This window comes from Sciurus vulgaris (assembly GCF_902686455.1).
Source record: "Sciurus vulgaris genome assembly, chromosome: 11".
Lineage (NCBI taxonomy): Eukaryota > Metazoa > Chordata > Mammalia > Rodentia > Sciuridae > Sciurus > Sciurus vulgaris.
Window position 1 is genome coordinate 74524380 of NC_136472.1, and position 24939 is coordinate 74549318.

The following is a 24939-nucleotide window of genomic DNA, read 5'->3' on the forward strand; positions in this document are numbered from 1 at the left end:
ATATGAAGTCAGCTTTTTATGAGGATGTAAATTCTCCCTCGCACCTGGGAAAACACCCGAAAAAGAGTACTTTTATTAGGATTGGAATAAAATCTAATCTAAGTCAAGAAGGACCTTTGTGTCCTGGGCCTGTCCACCTCTGACCTTCCTCTCTTCCTCAGCTCCTGCCCAGACACTACCCCTGACCCTTCTTTAGCTGCTGCTTCTCAGGTCTCAGCCCAGAGATTCCCCCCCACAGAGTGTGGCCTCATGGCTACTGAGGCCAAGGGTGGCTGCCTGGCTCTGCCATTGGCCTGGTAACTCCCTCAGAATCACTTACCCATGTCCAAAGGGATTATGTTAATAGATTTGCTCAGTTATTTATTTTCTGTCTTCTTCAACTAGAAGGTAGACATCTTTGTCTCTGAGGCCAGCCAGGCCTTGTACTCAGTAGGTGTTTAATACAAGCATGTTGAATACATCAGCACTGAATGCGGTTGTTTTCAGCACATTTCTCCGAATTTGATTTGGCCTCTGTGAACCCTCAGTATGTGCTGAGAGCCCTAGGCCAGGGACACCAAAGTGACACCATCTCCCTCAAGGCTGGGGTTCTCCTCATGAGCCAGGAGCCCTGTGGCTGTCTCTTATCCCGGGCTCGGCCCAGTGAGTGTATGGAAAGGAAACCGTTAGGAGGATGGTGAGAGCTGACCCTGCAGAGGTGGGACCTGCAGCATTCACCAGCCTGGGGTCCCTGGTGTCACTTCCTCAGACAGAGAGGGAGTGCTCTGGGAGGCTTGGTGTTTGTGCCTAAACTCCAATGAGTGTGTCGTACATGTGTAGCCGACAGAACCATGGGGGAGCTGGCTTTGTACAGGCCAGGGCCAAAGTCTTGCTGTGAGGCTGCTCTTCCTATTTGAGCCTCTGCTTACTCATCTGTAAAGTGGGGAGAATAATGGCTGCTCCAAGGAGAGATGATGACCCCACACAAGCCCCAGCTCAGGGCCTGGCACCAGAAGTTCGCAGCAGGCCTGGTCCCTTTTCTTCCCTCTGCTGGTGGTAGGGTGTGGGCTTGGGGCATCCCGGAAGGGGTGCCTGGTTCTCCGCCCTGCTCAGCCATCCTGGGATTCTCTCTCCCCAGGGGGACTATGTGTGGATGGACCTGAGATCCGGGCAGGAGTTCGACGTGCCCATCGGGGCGGTGGTGAAGCTCTGTGACTCTGGGCAGATCCAGGTGGTGGACGATGAAGGCAATGTGAGTCGCCCCTTCCTCCACCTGCCCGTGCTTCGGGGCAACACAGGCTGATCCGTGTCCAGAGGCAGGGGCCGGGCAGTAGCCTGTCACGGGGGATGGAGGCAGTGCCTGCACCCCCTCTGCCTCTCAGGCACCCCCTCCTCCAGCCGGAGGGAGCTCCCCTTGCCCAGCTTCCTGTTCCATTTCCACAGGCTCTTCCTTCCGCTCTGCTCAGTACTGGGGTGAGGGGTAGGGGCTGGAAACGCCCCTTGGACACGGGGGTGCTTCGAGGTCAGACAGACTGGATGTAAACTCACTTTGCCCATTTACCAGTTTTGCGACCTTGGTCACGTCTCCTTCCCTTCTGAACCTCAGTGTTCTCTTCTGTAAGATGGGGATGACAGTGACTATCCATAGTGTGGCTGCCCATGGGGACACGGCAGGCAGAGTGCCTCGGACGGTTCATGTCAGTGTGGAAACACCTAGAGTCTTGCTGTCGGGTTGTGGCACCTTGGTGCTGCCCTGGGAATCCATCTAACAGGTGGACCCTTTTCCTCTCCTGACCCAGAAGGGAAGGGACACAGGAAGCACAAGTGTGATAGGCGGTGATTTGGAGGCCTTGCAGAGGCGGGAGGTCTGAAGTCAGGCCTTCCCTGGAGAAGGTCTATACAGGAGCCCACCGGAAAGTCCTGGTGTGCGTGCACATGCACCGTGCATACCTGTATAGGTGGCATGGGGGACGTGTAGATGGAGTGCAGAATGCATGGTTGCAGCTTAGCCAGGACACAAAGGACCCCTGGAATTCAACTTATTATAACTTGATTTATGTCCAGTACTAGGGCTGAGACACCGACTTAGCCTCCTCACCTGAGGAGGGACAGTTAGGACAAAGAGGAACGGGAAGCTCTGCTGGGAGAGGAGGGCTCAGGAGGTCCTACCCATGAGTGGAAGCTCGTGGAGGCTCAGGAGGTCCTATCCCTGGAGGAGGTCCCCAAGGGCACCCCTCAGGGTTTGCAGAGCCCTCTGATGCACGTTCTGTCTTTGGGTCCTCATGGCATCTGGAAGTTCAGGGTGGGCAGTAACTGTTCCACGGGGCTCTGAGGCACAGAGAGGGCCACATGGCTAGTCACACAGCTAATGACGGTGCTGGAATCAGAACCCAGGGCCTCTGGCCTCTGTGCATGAGTTTCCCCTGTCAACACCACAGTGACGACGGTGGGATTCAGGTCTGTTACCACGCTTTTGTCTCCCGGGCTTTAGAGGAGGGCCTGCCCATCACTCCTCCAGGAAGCCACAGCGAGGCTAGAGACACAGCAGCAAGGAGCAGGGCCCTGCTGTCAGGGAAACAGCCCCCCTAAACCTGCCTGAGCCTGGAGGGTGGGGACTGGGGCTCTGTCTGCAGGCTTGAGTTTCACCTGGGTCATGTTGCACGTCAGATGGTGTCCCGTAACCTGTGTCACCTGATCCTGAAGGTCCCCTTCTCCCCTCCCCAACCAAGGCCTTGAGGGTGGGGGCCCCAGCGGGGGAGGGCATTACTGGCTAGGAGGGGATGCCAGGTTAGGGGACTGGGGTTTGCCTCAGTGGCACTGGGCCTCGGGGGCCTGGCCCCTTCTCTCCTGTGCCCTCTCCCCCAACAGGCCACTGCTCTTGACTGCCTTGTGCTCCCACAGACCCCCAGCAACTTGGGAACAGGGACCCTGCTAGTCACTTTTGGTTCCCCAGAGCCCAGGAGAGCATATTCCCAGGGGAGGCTCTTAGGAAAGACTTGTGAAGGGTTGTGGGCCCCGTTCTCACTGGAACCCCAGGATCCCCTCAGTCCTAGCCTGTGTGTGCTCCTTCCCCTCCTCTGCAGAATCTCTCTCCAAGTTCAGTCCCAGGTCAGCCCTTTGGCAATCACACCCTGGTCTTGGAATTGTCCGTGTTCTCTCTTTCTCTGTGTGTCTCTCTCTGTCTCTCTAAGTCTCTCTCTCTCTCTATGTCTCCCTGTCCCTGTTTCATTCTCTGTCCCATTCTCTGTCTGTTTCACTGTCTCTCTCTGTCATGTCTCTGTCTGTCTGTCTGTCCATATCTCTCTGGCATTCCCTCAGCACTCGGCCTTGGCTGCTAACTGGGTTGCACTTTGGTCGGTGCTGTGGGGCAGTGGACCTTGTGCTGGGGGCTGCTGGCCTCCGCGGTGCGTCCTCCCACACAGCAGGCGGGAGCAGCTCTGCTCTGCCTCTTCCCTGGAATCTGACTTGTTACTGTAGCACAGGGGCTGTGATTCTATAAGGGACATTCTGAGGAACAAGTGAGCACACATCGTCCTTGTAGAACAAAAAGCATCAGAGGGCTAATCCCCAGCATTTGCCAGGCCCCAGCACCGCATGGCCGTTAGGTATGTCAGCGCTGCCCGCATGCCCAGGAAGGCCTCGTGCCCCGTTCCCACTTGATGGCTGAGGTGGAGGCTCCAGAGGGTGAGGTGGACCTCCAGAGCACACTGTGGCTGAGCTGCCATGGGAGGTGCTGGGGGACAGAGACCCAGCCCAGGCTCTTTCCCCTCTGGCCCACTCCAAGGCCTGGCACCAAGTCAGGCAGAGGGAATTTTCCAAATGGATCAGCCTTTATCAAGAAACGGGGTGCCTAGGAGAGAAGAATGTTCCACAGGGGACTGGAAAGTTCTCTGACCTCACCACTTGGCCCCCTCATGCCTCAGGGAGGGCTGTTTAAGGGCCTGGCCCAGGTTAAATGCTCCTTTCCTGGAAGTGCCATGAAATGCCGAGGTAACTCTGCCTAGCCCTGCCCTGATCCCTCTGAGTGCCTTGAGCAGGCCACCACCCTGTCCCAGGAGATAGGACAGGACAGGTGGGTCAGGGTGTGGGCTGCCAGGTGGGCTGAAGGGCTTAAAGGGTTGAATGGGCAGGACATGGTAACCAGGTGGTGGTGGTGCGGGGGGGGGGGGGGGGGTGTTGCCCAGTTTTATTCTAGTATCTAGCTGATGGGGCTGTTATGCCAGAGACGAGCCTGAGGAGGCACAGGTGTGGGAAGACATGACGTGCATCACATCTACCTGAGTTGGGAGGTGGCAGAGAGGTTCCTTCTCCCCTCAGCCATCAGGTTCCTGCCTGGTTCCATGGTATAGGAGGTCTGTAGGGCTGTGACCTACATCTAGAGCACAGGTCAGGCTCTTGTTTTGTGCAGGGTCTGGAAACGTGAGGAGAATGTGCTGGAGACTCCAGGGAGGGCAGCTCCTTAGCACCCTGGGAAACTAGGGCTTTGCAAAGTGTGAAGAGCCGATGAGCCTCTCTGGTGCCACCTCCTGGCAGAAGGGAGTATTGCAGGGGAGAGCCAGGAAGGCAGTCTGCATGTTTCTGCTCCAGCTCACAGGAATGGAAAGTTCTCTTCTAGCTCCACATACATCATCAGCAATCCCTGTGAAATATATCCTGGTGGACCCACTTCTGCCCATCGCCACTGTCCGGTCCCCTAGTTTTCCCTTGAACGTGCCACACCTACACAAGCCTCAGAAGCACTGTTTTGGGCCTGGCATTCCCTCCATGACATCTTTTAACAGAGATCTCTTTGTCTTCACTCAGATCTCAAATGCCACCTCCTGGAGAGGTGGTCCCCATCTATCGCAGCTCCCTCTGCAGTTCTCTATCGCAAGCACCTCCCAATTTACTCTTGGACTATCTGAAATTACTTTTTATGCAATTGTTTACCAGAGTTTGGATTTGAAGCCAAGTCTGTCTAACTTCAATTATTACACTTTCCACTCTGTCGTGAAAAGTGACTGGAGGGAATCTGATCCCTTTGATGACAACTGTCTGAAGGGACCAAAGTCCCTGTCCTGCCCACCTCTTAGGTCCGGAGAGTACCCCCTAAGAGAAGGAAGAGCTACCTTCAGGGGTGGGGCAGGCAGTACCATGCTAAGACTCAAACCTGTTAGAACGGACAATGTTTGCCCCCCAACCTCCACTCCAGACCCCCAGACCCCAGGCTCCAGCTCCTCCAGGGCCCCTTCCTGAGCAGCACGCAGCCCGGGCCCAGGCAAGTGAGCTAACCTAGGGGCCACATCTACTTGCAGGAACACTGGATCTCCCCGCAAAACGCCACACACATCAAGCCCATGCACCCCACCTCAGTCCACGGTGTGGAGGACATGATTCGCCTGGGGGACCTCAACGAGGCAGGCATCCTGCGCAACCTGCTCATCCGCTACCGGGACCACCTTATCTACGTGCGTACTACCATGGTCCACTCCAGCCCAAGCTCCTGGGAGAGGGAAAGAGACTCTGCCTGCAGCCACTTGGTCTGAGGCTCGTCCTCCCAGGCCTCACTGGGGGGCTCTGTGGCTGGGAGAGGGGCAGATTGCACGATAGGCCCAGGTGCCTCTGTGGGCCTTGAAGCCGCTGGGCAGCCAGGCTGGGTCGGTGACAGGCTTAGCACTTTGCCCAGGGGAGGATGAGGAAGGAGTGTGTGTCCTTTGGAGCGGATGGAGGAGGGCCTTAAGACCCTCCTCCTGACATTCAAACCAGCCCTCCCTCCCTTCCTCCAGGGATAACAGCTGGGACAGCCCTGATCAAGGGGAGGGGCTCAGAGAACTCAAGATGAGGGCCTGGAGATCACAGGTTCTTGTGTTTTTTGATCACAGGAACACTTTTTGCTTATGAAAAATGTTAAGGACCCCTTTCTGATCTCCCTGGAGATCAGGTGACCACAGGAAGTTCCTAGAGCTCTCTGTGGTCATCACCCAGGCCTGGGCAGTGTGATAGATGAGTGGATGCCTGCCTGTCCGCCTGCCTGTCAGAGGAGGTGCCTGCCAGAGCCGATGGATGCTCCACCATTGCCCATGTGCTGAGGCCTGACCCCAGTGCCCACTCCTATCAGGAGGAGCTGACGGCCACCTTCACAGGGCAGGAACAGGGCATGATGGGAGTTGTCCCTGTCAGGGATCCTGCAGACCCATGGCTTAGAGTAACAGAGGCACTAGGATGTGGTTTAGGGATTTTGGAAGGGGCGGGGGGCGGGTCTAGGCCGAACCCAGGAACAGGCAGAAATGGGAGGGAGCCGTGAGGGAGAGGGGAAGGGCACCAGCCTGACTGGAGTCGGTGACTCTTGCTTTTGAAACTGGGGGAAGGTGGTAACTGGATTAGCTGCAGCCGCAGAATTCAGCCTGGACATCAGGGACATTATGCCCTTGAATGGGCTGACTAAGGATCAAAGAAAATAATTCTGGAAGTTCATGGATTCTCAGAAATTTGCCGCATTAGAAGTTCCTACTAGCCAGGCGCGGTGGTGCACTCCTGTAATCCCAGTGGCTCAGGAGGCTGATGCAGGAGGATTGCAAGTTCAAAGCCAGCCTCAGAAACTTAGGTCCTTAGCAACTTTTTGAGGCCCTGTCTCTAAATAAAAAATAAAAAGGGCTGAAAATGTGGCTCATAGTTGAGGGCCCCTGGGTTCAATCCCCAGTACCCAAAAAAAATAGTTCTACCAGTCACCTTTCTGAGCTCCCCTCTGGGAGGGGCGGGGGTGACTGAGAGGAGGTGAGCAAGCTCCCTGGTTGCCTGGGGCTCTGGCCAGGGAACCCAGCCGTGGCATCTGGAAGGGCACAGCTTGGCTTGTTCCGGAGCCTGAGACTCAGGGTACGAGGTGGGGAGAGGTTGCCTTGCCTCCCTGAGTTCATGGTTCTGTGTCTTGGTGGATGAGGACTAGAGCAGGGCTGTGAAGAAGCATCCGGGCCATTGCCCACCCAGAAACTGGACCTGTCCCTACCCATGGCAACCCCATCACTTCATGGATTGAGTTTCCCTGGTGCAAGCACCCAGGATTTCCTCAGGTTACCTTGGCTGCTCACAGCAGAAGGCTGGGTGGACCCTGTTCCTATCTGCCTGGGTCTTGCCTGGCCACAGATCAGCACTGAGCATCCCAGAAGAGGGGTGGGCCCTTGAAAGACATCTAGCAGCGCTCACTTGGTGGTCCCAGGAGCCAAGTGTCATCCCCCTCAGTCCTATGGGGAATAGATGGCAGGGTTGGTAGGGGCCCCGAGGTCCCTGATGCTGAGAGGCTGGAGCCCTGCGTTGGAGGTGGGGGGCAGAATCCAGCCTTGGCAAGTAGCCCTAGGGGAGTCCCTGGCCCCTGTTCTTAGCCTTCCCGTGGGTACCATGGGCTCTCACGTGGGGAGAGTACCTCTGTGGCTCTGGGCAGGTGTTTGAGCCAGGGAGTGCTCTTGTCTCCAGGACCTGCCTACTGCTAAATGAGGGGTGCCAGGGTGGCAGCCCTGGGGGCTTTCTAGAAGAGGGGAGCTGGAGGTGGAATGATTCCTGCCAAGTTCTGTGGCCTCATAGAGATCCCTGGTCTCTATCCAGGGCTTGAGGCCCTTAGGGACCACATGCGCTTCGCCCTGGGCTTGGGAATAGGCCTTATCTCCTCCAGCGCTCCATGGGGCAGGTTTTATTCCTGGAGACTTGAGCAAGAAGGTATTGACCATAAACCATCTGCTGCCCTGGACCTTCAGAGAGAAGAGGTCAGAGGGCTTGGGGGGCCGATGCCAAGACCTCAGAGAACCCATCTCCCTGAGGCCCAGAGGGGGCCAGGGTCTCAGTACCAGCTGAGGCCAGGCCTCCTGCTCTCTTCCCACCACCTGCTGCCAGTTCTGTGGGTCCCACAGAGGGGATCCTGGGGGCTGGGGGAGCCTCCATGGAGAAGACAGTGCTGGGCTTAGTGCCAGTGTCCTCATTCACCCCACTCTGTGTTATCTGCTGGGTGACCTCGGCCAGTCTCTCTCCTTCTGGGAGGTTCCGTTCTCCCATCTGAGAAGAGACAATGTGCCTCCAGTGACCTTCTCTGGAACAAGGGTGATGGAGGGCCCATAGCGTGCCGCGCCCCACTGGGCAGTTGGTCTGTGCCCACTCTCCTTCGAGGGCGGGTCCTCCATACTGAGGAAAGAGGCCTCGTTGTGGGTATGGATTTTTAAATTGTTACGTGGGCTACAAATGGCGTTGAGAAAGACTGCGTGTGCGTGTGTGTGAGTGCGTAATTTTTTTATGTTCTTTTACACAGAAAGAAGATGACTTTTTTTTTTGGCGGGTACTGGGGATCGAACTCAGGGCCTTGTGCTTGCGAGGCAAGCACTCTACCAGCTGAACTATCTCCCCAGCCCAGAAAAATGACTCTTTACAGCCTTCTGCCCCTTTGGCACTAGCTGCACTGGGTCCCTCCGGCAGGGTGGCTGGGGCTGCCTTGGGGTGCAGACAGGTTGTCCCCAGCTCCTTTCTCTGCTTGTTTCTGGGGAGAGCAGTTAATGCTGTCCACTCCGCCCATTAAAATTGCCACACTTTCAGCAAACACTGCTGAGCGTATCCTATGTGACATGTGGGGTGCCAGGCACTGGGGACAGAGGCCTTGAATCAGAACAATGGAGGAGCCAGGGAGGTGAACTAAAGGGACTATGTGGGGTCAGGCGAGTCACAGGACCTGCTGTTTCCTGGAGGGGGTGTCATTTCAGCTTGGATCCAGGGGATAAGAAGGAATTAGCTGAATGAAGGGCGTGGGAAGTGTGTTCCTGGCCGAGATGGCCGAGGGGCGTGTGGGGCCTTGAAGGTTTAACAGGGAGGCCTCCTGGCTGTGACGGCAGGGGCCAGGGGGCAGGGAAAGGACGTGGGAAACTGCTGAATGGGGGACACAGTCAGATCTTTTAAAAACCCACCCTGGCTCTGAGTGGAACAGAGGGAGATTGCAAGGACAAGTGTGGGAGCCCGGAGATCCCCACTGAGCTGAGGATGAGGTGGCCTGAGGGGGTACGGGGGAGGGGCAGGATGAGGGGGAGGTGCTGGGCCTCCCAGGTCCCTGCCCTGAACAGAGGTGTGGGCCCATCCGGAGCACTGAGGGGGTGCGGGGGAGGGGAGGGGAGCTTGGGCTGGGACTTGCTGCTGAACATCAACCGGAATCTCCAGGGGTGGGACGAAGGGCCCGGTGTCCAAGAGAGGGCACAGGAGCCATGAGGGGGAGAGGAGGGTCAAGCCCCAGCCCAGGAAGTTTTTCATGGTGTCTTATTATCCCCTGTGTCCCTTTCTGTCACTGTCCCTGTCCTGAACTTGGCCACTGAGTCTCCCAGTATTACTGACTCTCACCTCCTGCTATAGGCTGGCTCATTAGGTCTGAAAGGGTGTCTGCCTCCCGCCTTGGTGAACGCTGTTTGTCCCTCATGGCTGCCAGGGTGACCTTTTCCAACAGACCTCAAAATGTCATGCCCTTTCATGCCTCTTCCCTCTGTGCTTGATACCCATGCCGCCCCCTTCCAACACCCACCGTGGTGAACCCAGGGGCTGCGTCTGAGCTCCCATGGTGCAGCCCCTGGCTGTGGGGAGACTGCAGGGAGGCAGCCTCCCACTGTGGTGACAGCTGAATGGAGGAGCCGCACACTTGAGCAGGAGTTGACAGCGAGCTGCCACTCATGCACCAGGCACCTGGCACAGCTAAGTCTTAGTCCTTTAGTCTTTACAGTCATCTGGATGCTGGTTCTGGTCACCCCATTTACAGATGAGCAAAGTGAGGTTTGCCCAGGGGACATTCCCTGTGGCTGGTTCCCAGGCAGGAGCAGGCTCCCCGCCTGGAGATCACTCCAGCTGGTTCCCACAGCAGGGCAGGACTGAGCTGTAGAGGGCAGGGGCCGAGGGGTCTCCACCTGATCACTCAACCCAGCACGAGGGCACTGTCTGTGGAGAATGTCCCTGCTGTTCCCATTTACCACTGACCGGTTCTCTTTTCTCCTGCTCTGGCACTTTGCAACCTCAGACCAACTGTGGAGGGCGGGTGAGTGTGGCACAGAGACCCCTTCTGTCTGTTCACTTGTCCCAGCTGCCCCCGCCCGCCCGACTGCCCTCTGGCCTCCTGCTCCCTGTCCCCTCTCCTCCTGCCTGGGCCCCTGCTGCAGTGAATCAGCACAGTGAGCCTGGTTGCTTCTGGCCGGGGCTGCTTGGGAGAGACTTGGTGGGAAAGGAGAGTCCTGGGCCGGGAGAAGGGTGTGTCTGGTCTGGGTCTCTGGTGGCCAGGCCAGGGTGGGCTTTACTTGGCATGTGACGCTGGGAACCTGGCTTTCCTCGCATGGCTGGCTGAGGCTGCTGGGCATGGTGGCAGCTCTGGGGTCATGAACTAAGCCCCGTGTGGGGGTGGGAACAGGCCAGGCTGTCACCTCCCGTGTGGACACATTTTTCTTCAGCCTCTCCAGGCCTCAAATGTCAATACATCCATCACCAATTACAGGCTGGGTCTGACCTTTTCAAGCTTTGGATTCAGGTGGGAGGAGGAAGGATTAGCGTCTGAACACCTCGCCCTGGTCTGATGGCTGTCCCTTTTGGTCAGGGCCCCACACTCCTAATGGGAAATCTTGCCCATGGGTGGGCAATCTGTGTACCCAAAGAGGCACCCAGTAGAGAACTGCCCGGAGAAAGGCATCTGGTCCCCGTGCCTATGCCACCCAGCAGACGAAGGTGCCTTGAACTTGCAGTCCTCTGTCTCAGCCTCCCAAGCAGCTAGGATTAAAGCGCCCAGGTCCTTCAGCTCTTTATGACTTGTTTCCCGCTTCCACACCCATCCAGTCTCCCCTCTGGACAAGGTCCAGTGTATTTATTTCACTCCAAAAGTATGGATGCAGGGCTTGGAGGCAAAGGTGGGAGCCAATATTTGAGGCATACCTACTGTGTGCTATGAATATTAAAATATGTCATCTCACCAGGCATGACATAATAATCCCAACTACTTGGGAGGCTGAAGCAGGAGGATCTTAAGTTCAAGGCTGTCTGGAGCAACTTAGCAAGAACTTGTCTCAAAATTAAAAGGGCTGGGGATGCAGCTCAGTGGTAAAGCACTTGCTTTGTGCGTATGAGACCCTGGGTTCAATCCCCAGGATCACACACACACACACAAATCTCCTTTAATCTTCATGAAGTTGTAATATGTCACTTAGCTAGTCTAAAAGACTGGACTGGACTGGTCCTCAGGCCCACAGCTAGTCGGAAGGCCCTGCCTCAGCTCCTAAGGAGAAGATTCCACCCAGGCCCATGAGGCTGCAGAGCCAGTGACCTTCCTCCCAGGGAGGAGCAGGCAGAGCCTGGGAGCTTTCTAGGGTCAGCCTCCCGCACGGGATTTTGAGAACTCACTCTGCCTTTCGCAGACCTACACGGGCTCCATCCTGGTGGCTGTGAACCCCTACCAGCTGCTCTCCATCTACTCTCCAGAGCACATCCGCCAGTACACCAACAAGAAGATCGGGGAGATGCCCCCCCACATCTTTGCCATTGCTGACAATTGCTACTTCAACATGAAGCGCAACAGCCGGGACCAGTGCTGTATCATCAGGTGTGCTGCCTCCTCATGCTGCCAGGCATTGCTCCATGGTCAGAAATGCCATAAAGTTCCTCCAGAACCACGCTGTGTACTCAGCTGTGTCATAGCACAGAGAATCTCCTCCCCTTTCCCAGGCCTTCAATCTTGATTAATGCTACCCACACTCACACTAGCTTTTAAAGCCAACCTTGCCTACTGATGGCTCCTGTATGTTTAGTTGAAATCTCTGTTCCCTTTTTTCTCTTGGGCAGAGAATAAAAGGCCAAAGCTTGATTGAGCATCTAATATGTGCTGTGCTTTATGACAAGCACGGAGGGAGTCAGGGGGCATGTGTCTGTATGCACGAAGGGAGAGTTACCGGTGGGCATGGCAGAGCCCTGGTCTCCTTTAGCCCTCCCTCAGCCCTGGAGAGTCCAGTTGTCAGCCCATGATTCAGACAGGGTTGCTGAGTGCCTCAGCCTGGGCTGAGGCCTGGCCTGCCACGCCCTCCTCTGCAGCGGGGAGTCTGGAGCAGGGAAGACAGAGAGCACGAAGCTGATCTTGCAGTTCCTGGCAGCCATCAGTGGGCAGCACTCATGGATCGAGCAGCAGGTCCTGGAGGCCACCCCCATCTTGGAAGGTACGGCCAGGGCTCTGAGGGCGGGGTGGGATGGCTCGACCTTGCCCATGACCTCTACCCACCCGCAGCATTTGGGAACGCCAAGACCATTCGCAACGACAACTCCAGCCGCTTCGGGAAGTACATCGACATCCACTTCAACACCCGGGGGGCCATCGAGGGCGCCAAGATCGAGCAGTACCTGCTGGAGAAGTCGCGTGTCTGTCGTCAGGTGGGCCGGGGCGTGGGATCGGACTTGGGCCTTCCTTGGCACAGACCCCCCAGCCTCGGTGGGTGGGCACACGCTCTCTGCCCCTCCTTGGCAGCTGCTCCCCTCCTGTGCTGCCGCCTGCTTGCCCGAGAGCCTGAAGTCCCACCGTGAAGCCCCAGGCTCTCCAGGACAGTCACTTGTCAAAATAGTGAACCATGCTTACCGTCTTTCCCCATCTGGACCTTCTGCTTCCTGATGGCCTCCTCTGGCCCCACACCTCTGCCCACACTGCAGGCCCCGGATGAGAGGAACTACCACGTGTTCTACTGCATGCTGGCCGGCATGAGCCCGGAGCAGAAGAGGAAGCTGGGTCTGGGCCAGGCCACTGACTACAACTACCTGGCCATGGTGAGTCCCAGGCGGGGACCCTGGGGAGGGGGCACGGGTCCCAGGAGGGGACACCTGTAGAGTGTAGTGGGGCAGATCCAAACCACACCCACGTGGCCTGTGGGTAGGAACTTCCATGTGGACCTGACCTGTCCCCTGACCTGCCCCAGCCCCTCTGTGCTTGTCTGTGCCACAGCCTGTCCCCCACTTGGCTACATGCCCTCTTGCTCGTGCATCTCAATGAAGTATCACCACGGGCACATTCCTACACGCAGACCTCCGACACAGGGACACATGGACCCACGCCCACAGGTCCACGCACACGGGACCTGCCCATGCACACGAGTTGGGTGTTATCTTTGAGGACGTGAGGACGGGCCCTCTCAGGTCCCCCAGGACTGCAGGGAGCTGGTTGCTGAGGCCTCGGCCTTGGGAGCTTGCTGGTGACAGGGTCTGGTGCCAGCTTTTTGCTACTGTCTGGATGCCAAGAAGAAGTGGGGCCATCGCTGCCACCCAGCATGCAGTTGGGGAGTGGGGGGCCACGTACACATCCCTGGGGAGCACCTGGCTAGGCCACAGGATCCGAGTGCAGGCTCCAGCACCTGAGGTGTGTGTGTGTGGTGGGAGTGACAGGCCTTCCTGGACACTTCCGGCTATGCCTGGCACACTTGGACACACACAGCCGGGGCAATGCCCACCTGCTGATCCCCTCCCTCTCCCACCTGGCACCTGGCAAGGGCTCCAGCCCCTGGGAGCCGACTTCCCCCCGGGACATGGGACGCATGGTAAGGCCTTGGTGCTGTGAGTGCCAGGCAGGTGACCAGGCCTGGCCTGGACCTGTGTCCTGGCTCCTCTCACTTGAAGGAGGTGTGTTCTCCTCAAGCCCAGGCTGGAGCTTTCTAGACTTTCTAGATGTGGTACTCACTGGAGGGGTCAGGAGGCAAGCCCCAGGCTGGCCTGGCAGAAAGGACCCTTCTGCTCAGGTACTGCCTCCGGGGTACCATGGCCTCCCTGACGCCCTCCTGCTCGTCACTGTCCCCCTCCCCACCAGGGTAACTGCATAACCTGTGAGGGCCGGGTGGACAGCCAGGAGTACGCCAACATCCGCTCCGCCATGAAGGTGCTCATGTTCACCGACACGGAGAACTGGGAGATCTCGAAGCTCCTGGCTTCCATCCTGCACTTGGGCAACCTGCAATACGAGGGTGAGGCTGTGAGGTGCCCACGGGGTATCGGTGGCATGGTTTCTGTGCCAGCATGTACCCTCTTTGGGATGGAGGTTGGGGAGAATTCTCCTGCAGGGAGATTTGAAGAGGTCTGCTAGCTTGACATCAACCTTAAGCGTGGCAGCACTATGCAGAAATCCACCATAGTAGGATATAGACAAGGTAGATTAGGAGTTGACCATGGCCCTTTATGACCCCTTCCCCATTCGATTTCTTCCTTATAGTTAAATGTCTTAGAGGATAAATCTTAACTAATTCATACTGAGGTGTGAGTGGCCAAATAGCCATTTTCTGAAAGGAGGAAGATCAGAGAAGAGAACACGCTCACTTATCTGACCCTCCCTGGGCATTGCTACACCCAGATAGGATATGGTTGTCTGAGGCAGGCACTGGCTCCCACTTGGCCCTTTCCCTGATGTCCAGCATGGGCCCTGGGCAGAGTCGAAGCTCTGGGAAATTCACTCAGTGAATGAATGATCCCAGCCATTCACAGTCAGCATTTGTGAACCTGGAAAGGTCAAGAGAAAAGATGTCTCAGGCAGAGGGAAGAGGTCCTGCAAAGGTCCTGAGGCCAGAGGGAGTAGGGCCTGAATCTAAGGAATCAGGGCTGGTGCCAAGAGCTCTGGGGGCCTGGGGCAGAGGTTGGGGAGAGGTGCAGCTGCTGCTATCTGCTGCTTAGATGCCAGGCAGATGCCAGGTGCTAGCATGCAGGGTCCCTACCCTTATGTGCCCATAGGCTCTTGGTAAGAACACTCATAAGACATATATTGACCCAGAGTAGCATTTAGTCGTGGTACTGATGCCCTCTGGGGACAGGGCAGGTCCCTGAGAGTAGTTGTGGCAGCCTGGTCCTCCTAGGACTGTTCTCCGGCCCCTCTGCCAATCCGCCCTGACCAATACCCCTTCCCTTGCTGCCAGCAGCACGCACATTTGAAAACCTGGACGCCTGCGAGGTCCTCTTCTCCCCGTCGCTGGCCACAGCTGCTGCACTGCTGGAGGTCAGTACCTGGCCTCGTTGCCACTCCTGCTCCTGTCCTTCTGAAGACGGTGTTGACCTGGAGCTTGGCAGCCGGGATGTGGGGACCAGGTTGAGGGAGCCCAGGTTGGGAGGGTTGTGCTCAACGCTGAGAACCAGATGAGTTTGGGATTCGTGTCCCAGGGGAGCAGGACCAGAGCCTGGAGCCTCACTGCCTGTCCCAGCCCAGCTGCCTGGGGCACCGTGGGGCCAGGAGGCCTGGGCTGGGGGCCCTGTGATGCTCTGGGCTGTGTGACCCTGAGTGTCCTTCTAGCCCTTGGGTCTCGGTCTGCACTTCTGGGTAGAGGGCCTGGTGTCCATGCGCCCATGCAGTCTGTCACTGTCAGCAAGTCTGTCACTTACCACCTGGGCTGGGAAACTGGGATGGGCAAAGCCAGAGCTGGGCTGGTCCTAGAAGGGATAGGCAACACGCTGGAGTCAAGGAGAACCAGGGAGAGAAAGTCCCTCCAGACATCATCTGGGTGGCGTGATGGTTGGGGGCTTTGGCTGTGGCTGTGGGGCAGGGCATCCCTAGTGGAGGGTACAGCTTGGGTTAGGCTGGTGGGAAAGGGGAGGGAGTCCAGCTGTGGGTGGGGGAGAGACGGGTGGCAGGTGAGCACCTGCGTGTCTGCACCAGGTGAACCCTCCAGACCTAATGGGCTGCCTGACAAGCCGCACCCTCATCACCCGTGGGGAGACCGTGTCCACCCCGCTCAGCAGGGAGCAGGCGCTGGACGTGCGAGACGCCTTTGTCAAGGTGGGCCCTTCATGGAGGCTGGGTTATTGGTGGGCAGAACAGGGGAGTCCTCATGGCTGACCTCGCTCCACCCTGGGCTGGAGTCCAGGCTGACACCGCCTGCCTTCCTCTGAGCCCCACCTGTCCACATATCCCATAAGAGGTGGCTGCTGTCTCCTCAGGCCCTGGACCCTTGGCCTGCTTTGATCGGCTGTTCCCAGCCAGGGGACACCTTCTTGGGTCTTTGCAGAAGACAGACCCACATGAATAGCCCGGAGTCCCCCCTATTTCTATTCACATTCTTGCTACTCACCAAGTGCCCAAGACTCTGGGATCCTCAAGCTATTCAGAGCAGAGTGGGGAGACAGATGGACGAGAGTGGAAGCCCAAAGGAGCGCTCCTTTCCAGCCTGCTGGGTCAGGGAAGGCTCTGCAGCTGCTGTCTGCACAGAGCTTGGAAACCAGTGGGAATTGTCCCAGTAGGAGGACCTGAGTGGAACAGCCTGAGGAGGCCTGGGCCTTGGACAGCATGTCATTCCACCGACGCTAGGGCAAGGCCACGTAGGAGCAGAAGGCTGACTGTCTCCAGAGGGGATGGTGCGGCTGACGCGGCCACCTTTCAGGGCATCTATGGACGGCTCTTCGTGTGGATCGTGGACAAGATCAATGTGGCAATTTACAAGCCTCCCTCCCAGGAAGTGAAGAACTCGCGTCGGTCCATCGGGCTTCTCGACATCTTTGGGTTCGAGAACTTTACTGTGAACAGGTATCACGTGGGATAACATGGGTGTGAGAAACGTCACGTTGCTCCCATGAAACAACATTTAACTGGCTCCAGGCTGTTGGAAATTTCAGAGGTCTTTCTTCCCTCCCTGAGGCTGAGGCCGGCCCAGGTGGTGAGGGAAGCCAGAGGTAGCCTCTGGTCCCCAGGCCGCCCCCAGCCACTGCTGATCACCCAGTGTCGGAGCCCCAGGGTGCTTTGAAACAGGAGAAGGCTGAACCAAGCTTGAGTGTCAGGGTCTCAGCTGCCCTTGGGGACCTGCACCTCTTGAGGGCCATGAGAGGGCATGGTAGAGCAGGCACGAGCAGGTCCTGGGACCGGGGCAGCCAGCTCTGGCCCACTGCCTGGCCGTGTGACCCTGGCTGCGTCAGCAGTTGAGGCTTGGCTTGCCAGCCTGTCAGGCCCCCTCCCACCTCTCGGTAACACTTTATCTTTTTGGTCCTCCTCCCCAGCATCTTGGCTCCCACTCCTGGGTGCTCTGCTGGGCCTCCCCACAGTCCTGGTCTTGAGCTTCACCTCTCATTTGACCTTGGGCAAGCCCTTTGCCCTTGCTGGGCCTCAGCGTCCTCCTCTGCAGGTGGAAGGGTGGCTTTGGCAATCCTGCCCCGGCTCGGAGGTCTCAGGGCCCGTGACGGGATAGACTTGCCAGAGGTCGTGCTGCAGATCAAGGGAGAGCCAGGCCCTGAGTGGCAGGGCTGGGGCCTGAACGACACCCCACCCCTGCCACATTCCCTGTGTCCCCACAGCTTCGAGCAGCTGTGCATCAACTTCGCCAACGAGCACCTGCAGCAGTTCTTCGTGCGGCACGTGTTCAAGCTGGAGCAGGAGGAGTACGACCTGGAGAGCATCGACTGGCTGCACATCGAGTTCACCGACAACCAGGACGCCCTGGACATGATCGCCAACAAGCCCATGAACATCATCTCCCTCATCGACGAGGAAAGCAAGTTCCCCAAGGTGGGCCACAGCCGGCAGGGTCCCGGAGAGCGGGCAGATCCCTTCCCCACTCACAGCCTCAGCTTTCCTCATCTGCAAAATGGGACTCGTGACACCTACCTCTCGGGGTGACTCTGGGCCAACTATAGTAGTCACCTGACATGTGGGAATCACCCACTGTCCCCCGGGTCCCAGGCCAACAAAGATCCAAGCACGCAGCTGGTGCAGAATACATGTTCAAGACACAGAACATGTCTTGGAGTCAAGGAGGAGAAGGGAGACTGCTCTCAGGATTTTAATCCCAGGAAGAGATGTTCTAACCTAGAATGTTCTTTTAAGGTTCTGTGGTTCCAACGGACCCACTTCACAGATGGGAGGTGAAGGCCAGAGAGCTCCCACATGGGCTAAAAAGACACAAGAGGGGTGCAGCCGTGGGCTGAGAGACAGCGGGGCTTGGGGAGGGAGGGTGGCTCTCAGCAGCCCCTCTGTCCCCATAGGGCACAGATGCCACCATGCTGCACAAGCTGAACTCACAGCACAAGCTCAACGCCAACTACGTGCCCCCCAAGAACAACCATGAGACCCAGTTTGGCATCAATCACTTTGCAGGCATCGTCTACTACGAAACCCAAGGTGCGGGCAGGCTCTGGGGCGTCTGTCTCTGCCTGTGCCCCACCATCCCTGAATCCCACCCAGGGTACAGGCCTCAGGATCCTGGGATGCGGAGAGGGAGAGAGGGGACCTTAGAAAAAGTGGGGCTCAGTGCTCTTCTTTTGTTTTTCCAGAGGTTTTTAAAATATATGTTTAAATCGTGGTAAAGAATATATAAGATAAAATTTGCCATTTTCAAGTCCGTGATTCAGGATTAAGTACATTTACAATATTGGGCCACCATCACCACCATCCACTTCCTGGGCCTTTCCATCACCCTACACAAAGCTCAGCAGCCATTATCAACGGCTCCCTCCTTCCCCTACCTGCAGCCCTCATTGTCTCCGTCTACTTTCTGTCTCCATGAATTTGACCATTCTGAGCACCTCCCGTAAGTGGAATCTTACAGTATATATATATATATATATATATATATAATACAGTATATATATATATATACAGTATATATATATATTATATATATATACTATATATAGTATATATATATTATATATATAGTATATATATAGTATATATATAGTATATATATATTACAGTATATATATATTATATATATATATTATATATATATATATATATTTTTTTTTTTTTTTGGTACTGGGGATTGAGTCCAGGGGTACTCTATCACTGAGCTACATCCCCAACCATCCTTATGTATTTTATTTTCTATTTTGAGTCAGGGTTTCCCTAAATTGCCAAGACTGACCTCAAACTTGCCATCCTCCTGCCTCAGCCTCCTGAGTCACTGGGATTACAGGTGTGCACTGCTGCACCCAGAAATATTTGTCTTTTTGTGTCTGACTCATTTCATTTAGCATAATGGGCTCATCCATGTTGCAGCAGGCATCAATTTTCTTCATTTTTATGGTGGATAATGTTGCAGGGTCTGGCTCCACCATATCTTGCTAATGTGTTCCTCTGTTAACTGACACTAGGGTTGTCTCCACCTTTTGGCCGGTGTGCATAATGTTGCTGTGAACACTGTGTACAAGCATCTGTCCACGTCCCTGCTTTAAATTCTTTTGGGAGGGCTTAATGCTCTTTTGTGTATATGAGGAGACAGGCTCAGAAGGGCGGTTGATTGTCCTTTCTTGGCAGCCCTCTCACCCACCAGACTCTTGCAGCAACAAGACCCAGTGTGAGAATCCTGAGGATGTGCAGCTGGGTTCATTCCAAAGCTAGAAGGTGGGATGAGGCACCAGAACACAAGCTCGTCCCACTTGGAATTCTCACAGGGTCTGGTCAAAAGACCACAGTCTGCCTGTGACCCTCTCTTCCCATCGTGGTATAATGTGCTGGCCTCACATTGGCATCTGTTGTGGTTGTATTTACACTGAGCTCCTGCCAATCAACCCCAAAGGATTCCACCCATGGTCAAAGGTCAAGGGCATTTAAAACAAGCAAGCCATGAGGCATCAGGTCCACACTGCCTCACTGAATCGATTCAGAAGCTGTAGCGAATCAGTGGGCTAGCCATGGTGATGGGCTTTACCATTTCCATCCAACAGTTGAGGACACTGAGGCCCCAGAAATGGGGTCCCCCAGGGTCACACAGTGAGGCTGTCCTAGAGCTTTATAACTCCGTCCCAGCTTAAGTGCCCCCTGTTCCTGTGTGCCTCCTGCAAGTCACCCCTCCCAATACCAGGTGGGCAGCCCAACGCTGGGCCTGTGGGCCTTCTGCCATCTGGGTGTAAGTCCTGCCTCTCTGTGGCATTGTCCTCCTCCCCTTAGGCATCCCTAGCCTGTGGGTACCCCATCCTTAGCAAAGATCCCCATTAACCAGTTCCTAACTCCTCAGTCCCTGGGAATGTCTCCCACCTCTGGGGTCTTTGTGGTGCAGGGGCCTGCCTGGGTTGGCACCAGGAGTCCTGGGTTTGAGTCTTAACTCTGCCATGGCTTGCTATGTGGTGTTACGCTACTCTCTTAGACTCTCTGAGCATCAGTTTCCCCAATGGTGGAGGGAGAAGTTAAGTCCTGGCCATCCCATATATGTAGGGGGCTGAGGACACTTTGTAAAACATAATGTTCTGTCCCACTGTGAGGCAGCTTTCATTAGCTGCTTTACTGATAGCTTGTACTGGGTTTTGATGTACATTCTCTCCTGGGCCTAGACACCTTGGTTCAAAAGACTCAGGGTGGCCTAAGATGGTTCAGTCAGCAAGGTGACTCTGCTCTCTCCCAGAGACTGAGACCTCCTGACCTTCTTGGACAGGCTGGGAGTGGGGCTGGGTGCTTGGGGGACAGACCCTTACTTTCTCTGGTCTCAGGCAAGGTGCTTTTGTCTCCAGGCCTCAGTGTCCCCCACGGTGAAATGGACCTGGGTAAACAAGGTGTATCTTGAGGGTCCTCCTGGCTCGGTCATTGCTGACCTGGGGGAAGTATGAGTCTGGTGTGCAGGGGCTGCCACAGCTGGTGAGGTCTGACTGCTCTTTCCCACTGCCAGGCTTCTTGGAAAAGAACCGGGACACCTTGCATGGGGACATCATCCAGCTAGTTCACTCTTCGCGGAACAAGTTCATCAAGCAGATCTTCCAGGCTGACGTTGCCATGGTAAGGCTGAGCGACTTTTCCACAGGGCACTGCGGGCCCCTGGAAGCCATGTCTGGGTCTAGGCCCAACCCTTGTCCGTCAGAGGAGCTCCTGGGGCCACAGAACAAGGACAGGGCTTTTCTGTGGTTCCAGAAGGGACCTGGAGAGGCCTCCAAGATGCTCCCATCTGGTCCTTTTGTCTGACTGGGGTGTGGCTGGGGTGCAAGGCCCAGAGAAGGGCCACGTGAGAGGTCACGGAGCAGAGCCCAGCCAGGACTGGAGTTCCATGGGAGCCACCCCAATCTCCAGTAGGTATAGGGAATGAGGGGAGCAGGTCCAGCCTTGGGAGATGGGAGGTGTGGCATGCAGTCACACCAGCCCCTGCACTGAGGACGGAAGACCACCCCGCCCCCATCTTTCCTAGGGCCCCAGGCTGGCAGTCTAGTGGGCTTTCCTCCTGCTCGCCCTTTCATTTCACCTTGCCTACTTTCCTGGAGGATGCCTGGAAGGGCTCATGGGGAGGGTAGAGCCCTTCCCTCAGCACCTGTGCAGGTGACCAAGCTTCTTTGGGACCACCAGCCGTCACAGAGAGGCCAGGACCCAAGGCCTCTGGCGCAGTGGATTTGGCCCTCTGTCCTGGCCTGCCTGGCCCGGCCTCCCACTCACCGCACTGTGGTTCCCCTTGTAGTTTCTCTGTGGTTACTCCTCCGGCACTCTCCGCCAGGCAGCCACTTCCGCAAAGGTAAAGCCTCAGCGGGGGCCCAGGATGGCGGGACAGGCCTCAGCCTGTGGGGCAGAGGCATGGGGAAAGGGCGGGGCTTTCTCCTCTTTTTTGGAGTGTGTTTTCTGTGGAGTGGTTTTGGAGTGGTTTTGGTTTGTGGTTTTGAGTTGTGTGCGCTGTAGATGCCTCAGTCTCGCAAAGGAGGAAACCGAGTCCTGGAAGAGGGGCCAGCCTTGCCCAGGGTACACCAGGAGCAAAGGGCAGGGCCAGAACTCCAACCCAGGTCTCCTGTCCCCTCCCCTCAGTTGTTGAGTCTCTCGCTTCTCCACCAGGCCCCGGTGGCTTTTCAGGTCCTCTGATGACCTCGAGACACAGGAGACACAGGTGGTCTTCTCTGCAGTTTGCAGAGACTAAGGTCAGAGAGGGAGGGATGTGACATCATTCTGTGGGGAACTGGGACTAGGAGCCACTACTGCCTGTGTGTCCTTTCTGCCACCTTCAGGCTGTGGCTCCTGAGGTGCTTCAGATCCCGAAGGTGTGGGGTGCCCCTTAGCACAGCATGGTGCTGCCTCACCTCCCTTTTCTCAACTCAGTTTCCTCTCTGCCCAATGCTGACATCCCCCACATTTAACCTAAGGCTGGGCCCCTCCTTCCCTTGCGGCCAGAGCCTCACAGAGCTCAGGAACAATCTAGAAGCCCCTCTAATAGCAGATCAGGGCAGCCAGTGTGTCAGAAGCAGGGAGCTTGTCTGGATGGTGGCCCCTCTCTTCTGCCCTGCCAAACACACACACACACACACACACACACACACACACACACACACACAGCCAGGTGAATGAGTGTACACAGGAGTGACCCCAGGGAGAGATCTCCCAGGCACTTGAGTCTTCAGCAGCCATCTGAAGCTCAGGTGGTGTAGGGTCACAGTGGTGAGACAGGTGTGGCTCAGGGCCTCTGTGCTCTTCCTCTTCCTGTTCCCCAGTCCCTCTGCTCTGTGACTGTCCACTGCTCTGGTCTCTGCACACCTAGTTGAACTCTGTCTTCTCCCATCTCTCTTCTCTCTCCCCTCTTTCCAAACCTCCTGGAGGTGCCTGGAGCCTCTTCGTGTCCTTCCTGTCTGAGGCTCCTCCCGCTAGGTGATCTCTTTACTGAGGACTCATGTGGCTGTCCAAACGCAGGAGCCTGGGATTCCCCTGAACCCCCAGCCCCAACCACCACCACACACACTCCTGAGTGAGCTTCAGGAGCTGAGAGTTAGGATACAGCAGTGACAAAGTGGGCATCCGTCACATCCCCTGGCACTCCCCTGGGCCAGGCTCTGAGCTCAGCTAAGCTCCTGATTGGCAGGAGCACTCACATCACCACCTCACGCAGCCCCACTCACCCTGCTGGCCACTGTCACCCGACTTTACAGGTAAAGAAACGGCCTGGGGAGGCCAAGGTACTTGCTCCGGGTCACACAGCTTGTGACATGCAACAATTAGAACTCAGCTCTGTCCCCACGCAGTGCAGGGACATGCCCAAGGCCACATACAAGTAAGGGCTAAAGGTTTTCCGAGTCCCTGCTGTTTATGGGGCTGTGCTGTGTCTGAAACCATCATAACTAGGACAGAAAAAATGCTTCCTAAGTGCTGGAAACATGATTCCTCTCCCAAAGAGGAAGGAAGAGCTTGGTGAACTGTGAAGCCTTAGGTCACAGCCTACCCGATGGCAGTGTGGCAGCGCAATGCTCCTGTCAGGATGGAAGCCCACAGCACCTCCTTTCCATGATCCGAGTGCCCAGCCGGGTTTTCATCCTCTGACTCGCCTCTGTTGCTCTCCCAGCTCGGCTGGTGTGGGGAGAGTCGTGTCCTGAGGGCAGCCCTCCCAGGACAAAGTGGGCCCCAATTAATGTCTACCTCTGCCCTGGGTCCTGGGCCAGAGCCACAGGATGTCTGCTTACCCTCCTGCAGGTGGCCCTCCGCCTATGGCTTCCTGCCCCCATCATGCTCCCATGTTCTGTGGAGCTGTTTAACATCAGCCTCCTGATTTTTTAGTCTAGGTCTCATCCTCACCATCTGCGGATTATCCCAGGAAACAGCACCTCCCAGGATTTCCCTCAATGAATCGAACCCTATCAGAAACTCAGACGGCTAAGGATGTGAGAGCGGCCCTGCGGCCTCATATTCAATCCATGAATATTTATTGAGTGCCCCTTATGTGCCTGACATTGTCTCAGGTTCTGGACACACAGTAGTGAACAAAATAGAAAAAAAAAATTCTCTGTCCCCTGGGACTTATGTTCTAGGAGAAGCAGGAAATCGTTAGTAAGCCAATGAATAAGGACAGTGAGCCAAGCTGGTGTAAGTGGGGTGGGGAGGGACCAAGGAGGGAGGGAGGAATGAGGTGGTGGGTGCTGCAACTTTGCACAGAAAGGCCTCACTGAGAGGCCAGATGGGAGGCCAGGAGGCCAGCCTATGCACCTGGAGGGAGGGCTTTGCAGGAAGAGGGGGCTCGGAGGTGCTGCCTGGCACTTCCTGGGCAGGGGCTGGGGGCTGGGGTGACTTCAAGAGGGTGAACAGGTGATGGAGCCCAGAGAAACAGGTCCCAAGGGCATTGTGGGACCTTATAAGGACTTGAGCCTTCCTGCAGAGTGAATTGGGAGTCACTGGAGGGTTTTGAGTCGGGGAGAGATGTCACTGGACTTGTTTTAACAGCCTCCCTGGCTGAGGGGTACAGAGTGTGGGTGACCGGGCAGGAGGTTGCCACAGTCATGGGAGAAAGTGAGACTGGGGCCTGGACCAGGCCGATAGTGAAGGAAGCGGTGGGAAGGGATCCGCTTCTGGAGAAATATATGTATGTGTTTTGGTACTGGGGATTGGGCATTCTGCTGCTGAGCCACATCCCCAGCCCTTTTTATTTTTCATTTTGAGGCAGGGTCTAACTAAGTTGCTGAGGGTCTTGCTAATTTACTGAGGCTGGCCTCGGACTTGCAATCCTCCTGGCTTAGCCTCCTTAGTCCCTGGGATTATAGTCACGCGCCATCACACCCGGCTCTGCCGATATTTGAAAGTGGAGCCAGTAAATTTGCTCCAAATCTGATATATTGGATGTGAGAGGTGTTGAGGACAGCTTCCAGGTTTGGGGCCTGAGGGACTGGAAGGTGGGCAGTTTCTGTGAGCCCACGGATGACACTAGAAACCAGTTCGGTAACGCTTCAGTTGAGGAAAGTGTTGGTTGTTCTGTGTGTCAGGCCCAGCAGCAAATAAGGCAGGCTCCACCTGCCCTCACAGGGCTCATGGTCTGGTGGGGTAGACAGACAGACAGACAGACAGACAAGAGCAGCTCCAGTAATGATCAAAATCAAAGAAGGGTGTGTGTGGTGTGTTTGCATATATGGTGTGTGCATGGTCTGTGTGTGTCCTGGGTGCCTGTGCTGTGTGTGCTCTCTGTGTGTACGCAAGGCAGGGGCTTAATGCAGGCTAGGTACAGTCTGACCTGGACAGCCCCCGCTCCTAGAGGGAGGCCACCCAGGGATCAGGTCCCTTGGCAACTCTGGGGGCCACAGAGCTGAACACTCCATTCCCAGTTTCCCTGGGCAAATTCCTGGACTGCA

At 56.2% G+C, this 24939-nt stretch overlaps 1 protein-coding gene across 5 annotated transcripts in view; it reads left to right on the forward strand.

Moving 5' to 3' along the window:
- The window catches only part of MYO7A (myosin VIIA), an 82351-nt gene that overhangs the window by 12398 nt on the left and 45014 nt on the right, over positions 1-24939 (forward strand). For 3 of the 5 annotated variants that reach the window (XM_079103979.1, XM_079103981.1, XM_079103980.1), the window contains 14 exons: positions 1118-1231; positions 5274-5426; positions 11361-11545; positions 12031-12152; positions 12221-12363; positions 12637-12750; positions 13781-13934; positions 14877-14953; positions 15608-15727; positions 16329-16471; positions 17233-17443; positions 17920-18055; positions 20538-20644; positions 21312-21365. In XM_079103979.1, coding sequence (XP_078960105.1) covers positions 1118-1231; positions 5274-5426; positions 11361-11545; positions 12031-12152; positions 12221-12363; positions 12637-12750; positions 13781-13934; positions 14877-14953; positions 15608-15727; positions 16329-16471; positions 17233-17443; positions 17920-18055; positions 20538-20644; positions 21312-21365 — 1833 coding nt within the window. The remainder of the gene's footprint in view (positions 1-1117; positions 1232-5273; positions 5427-11360; positions 11546-12030; positions 12153-12220; positions 12364-12636; positions 12751-13780; positions 13935-14876; positions 14954-15607; positions 15728-16328; positions 16472-17232; positions 17444-17919; positions 18056-20537; positions 20645-21311; positions 21366-24939) is intronic. The other 2 variants (XM_079103982.1, XM_079103983.1) reach the window with 2 other exon arrangements.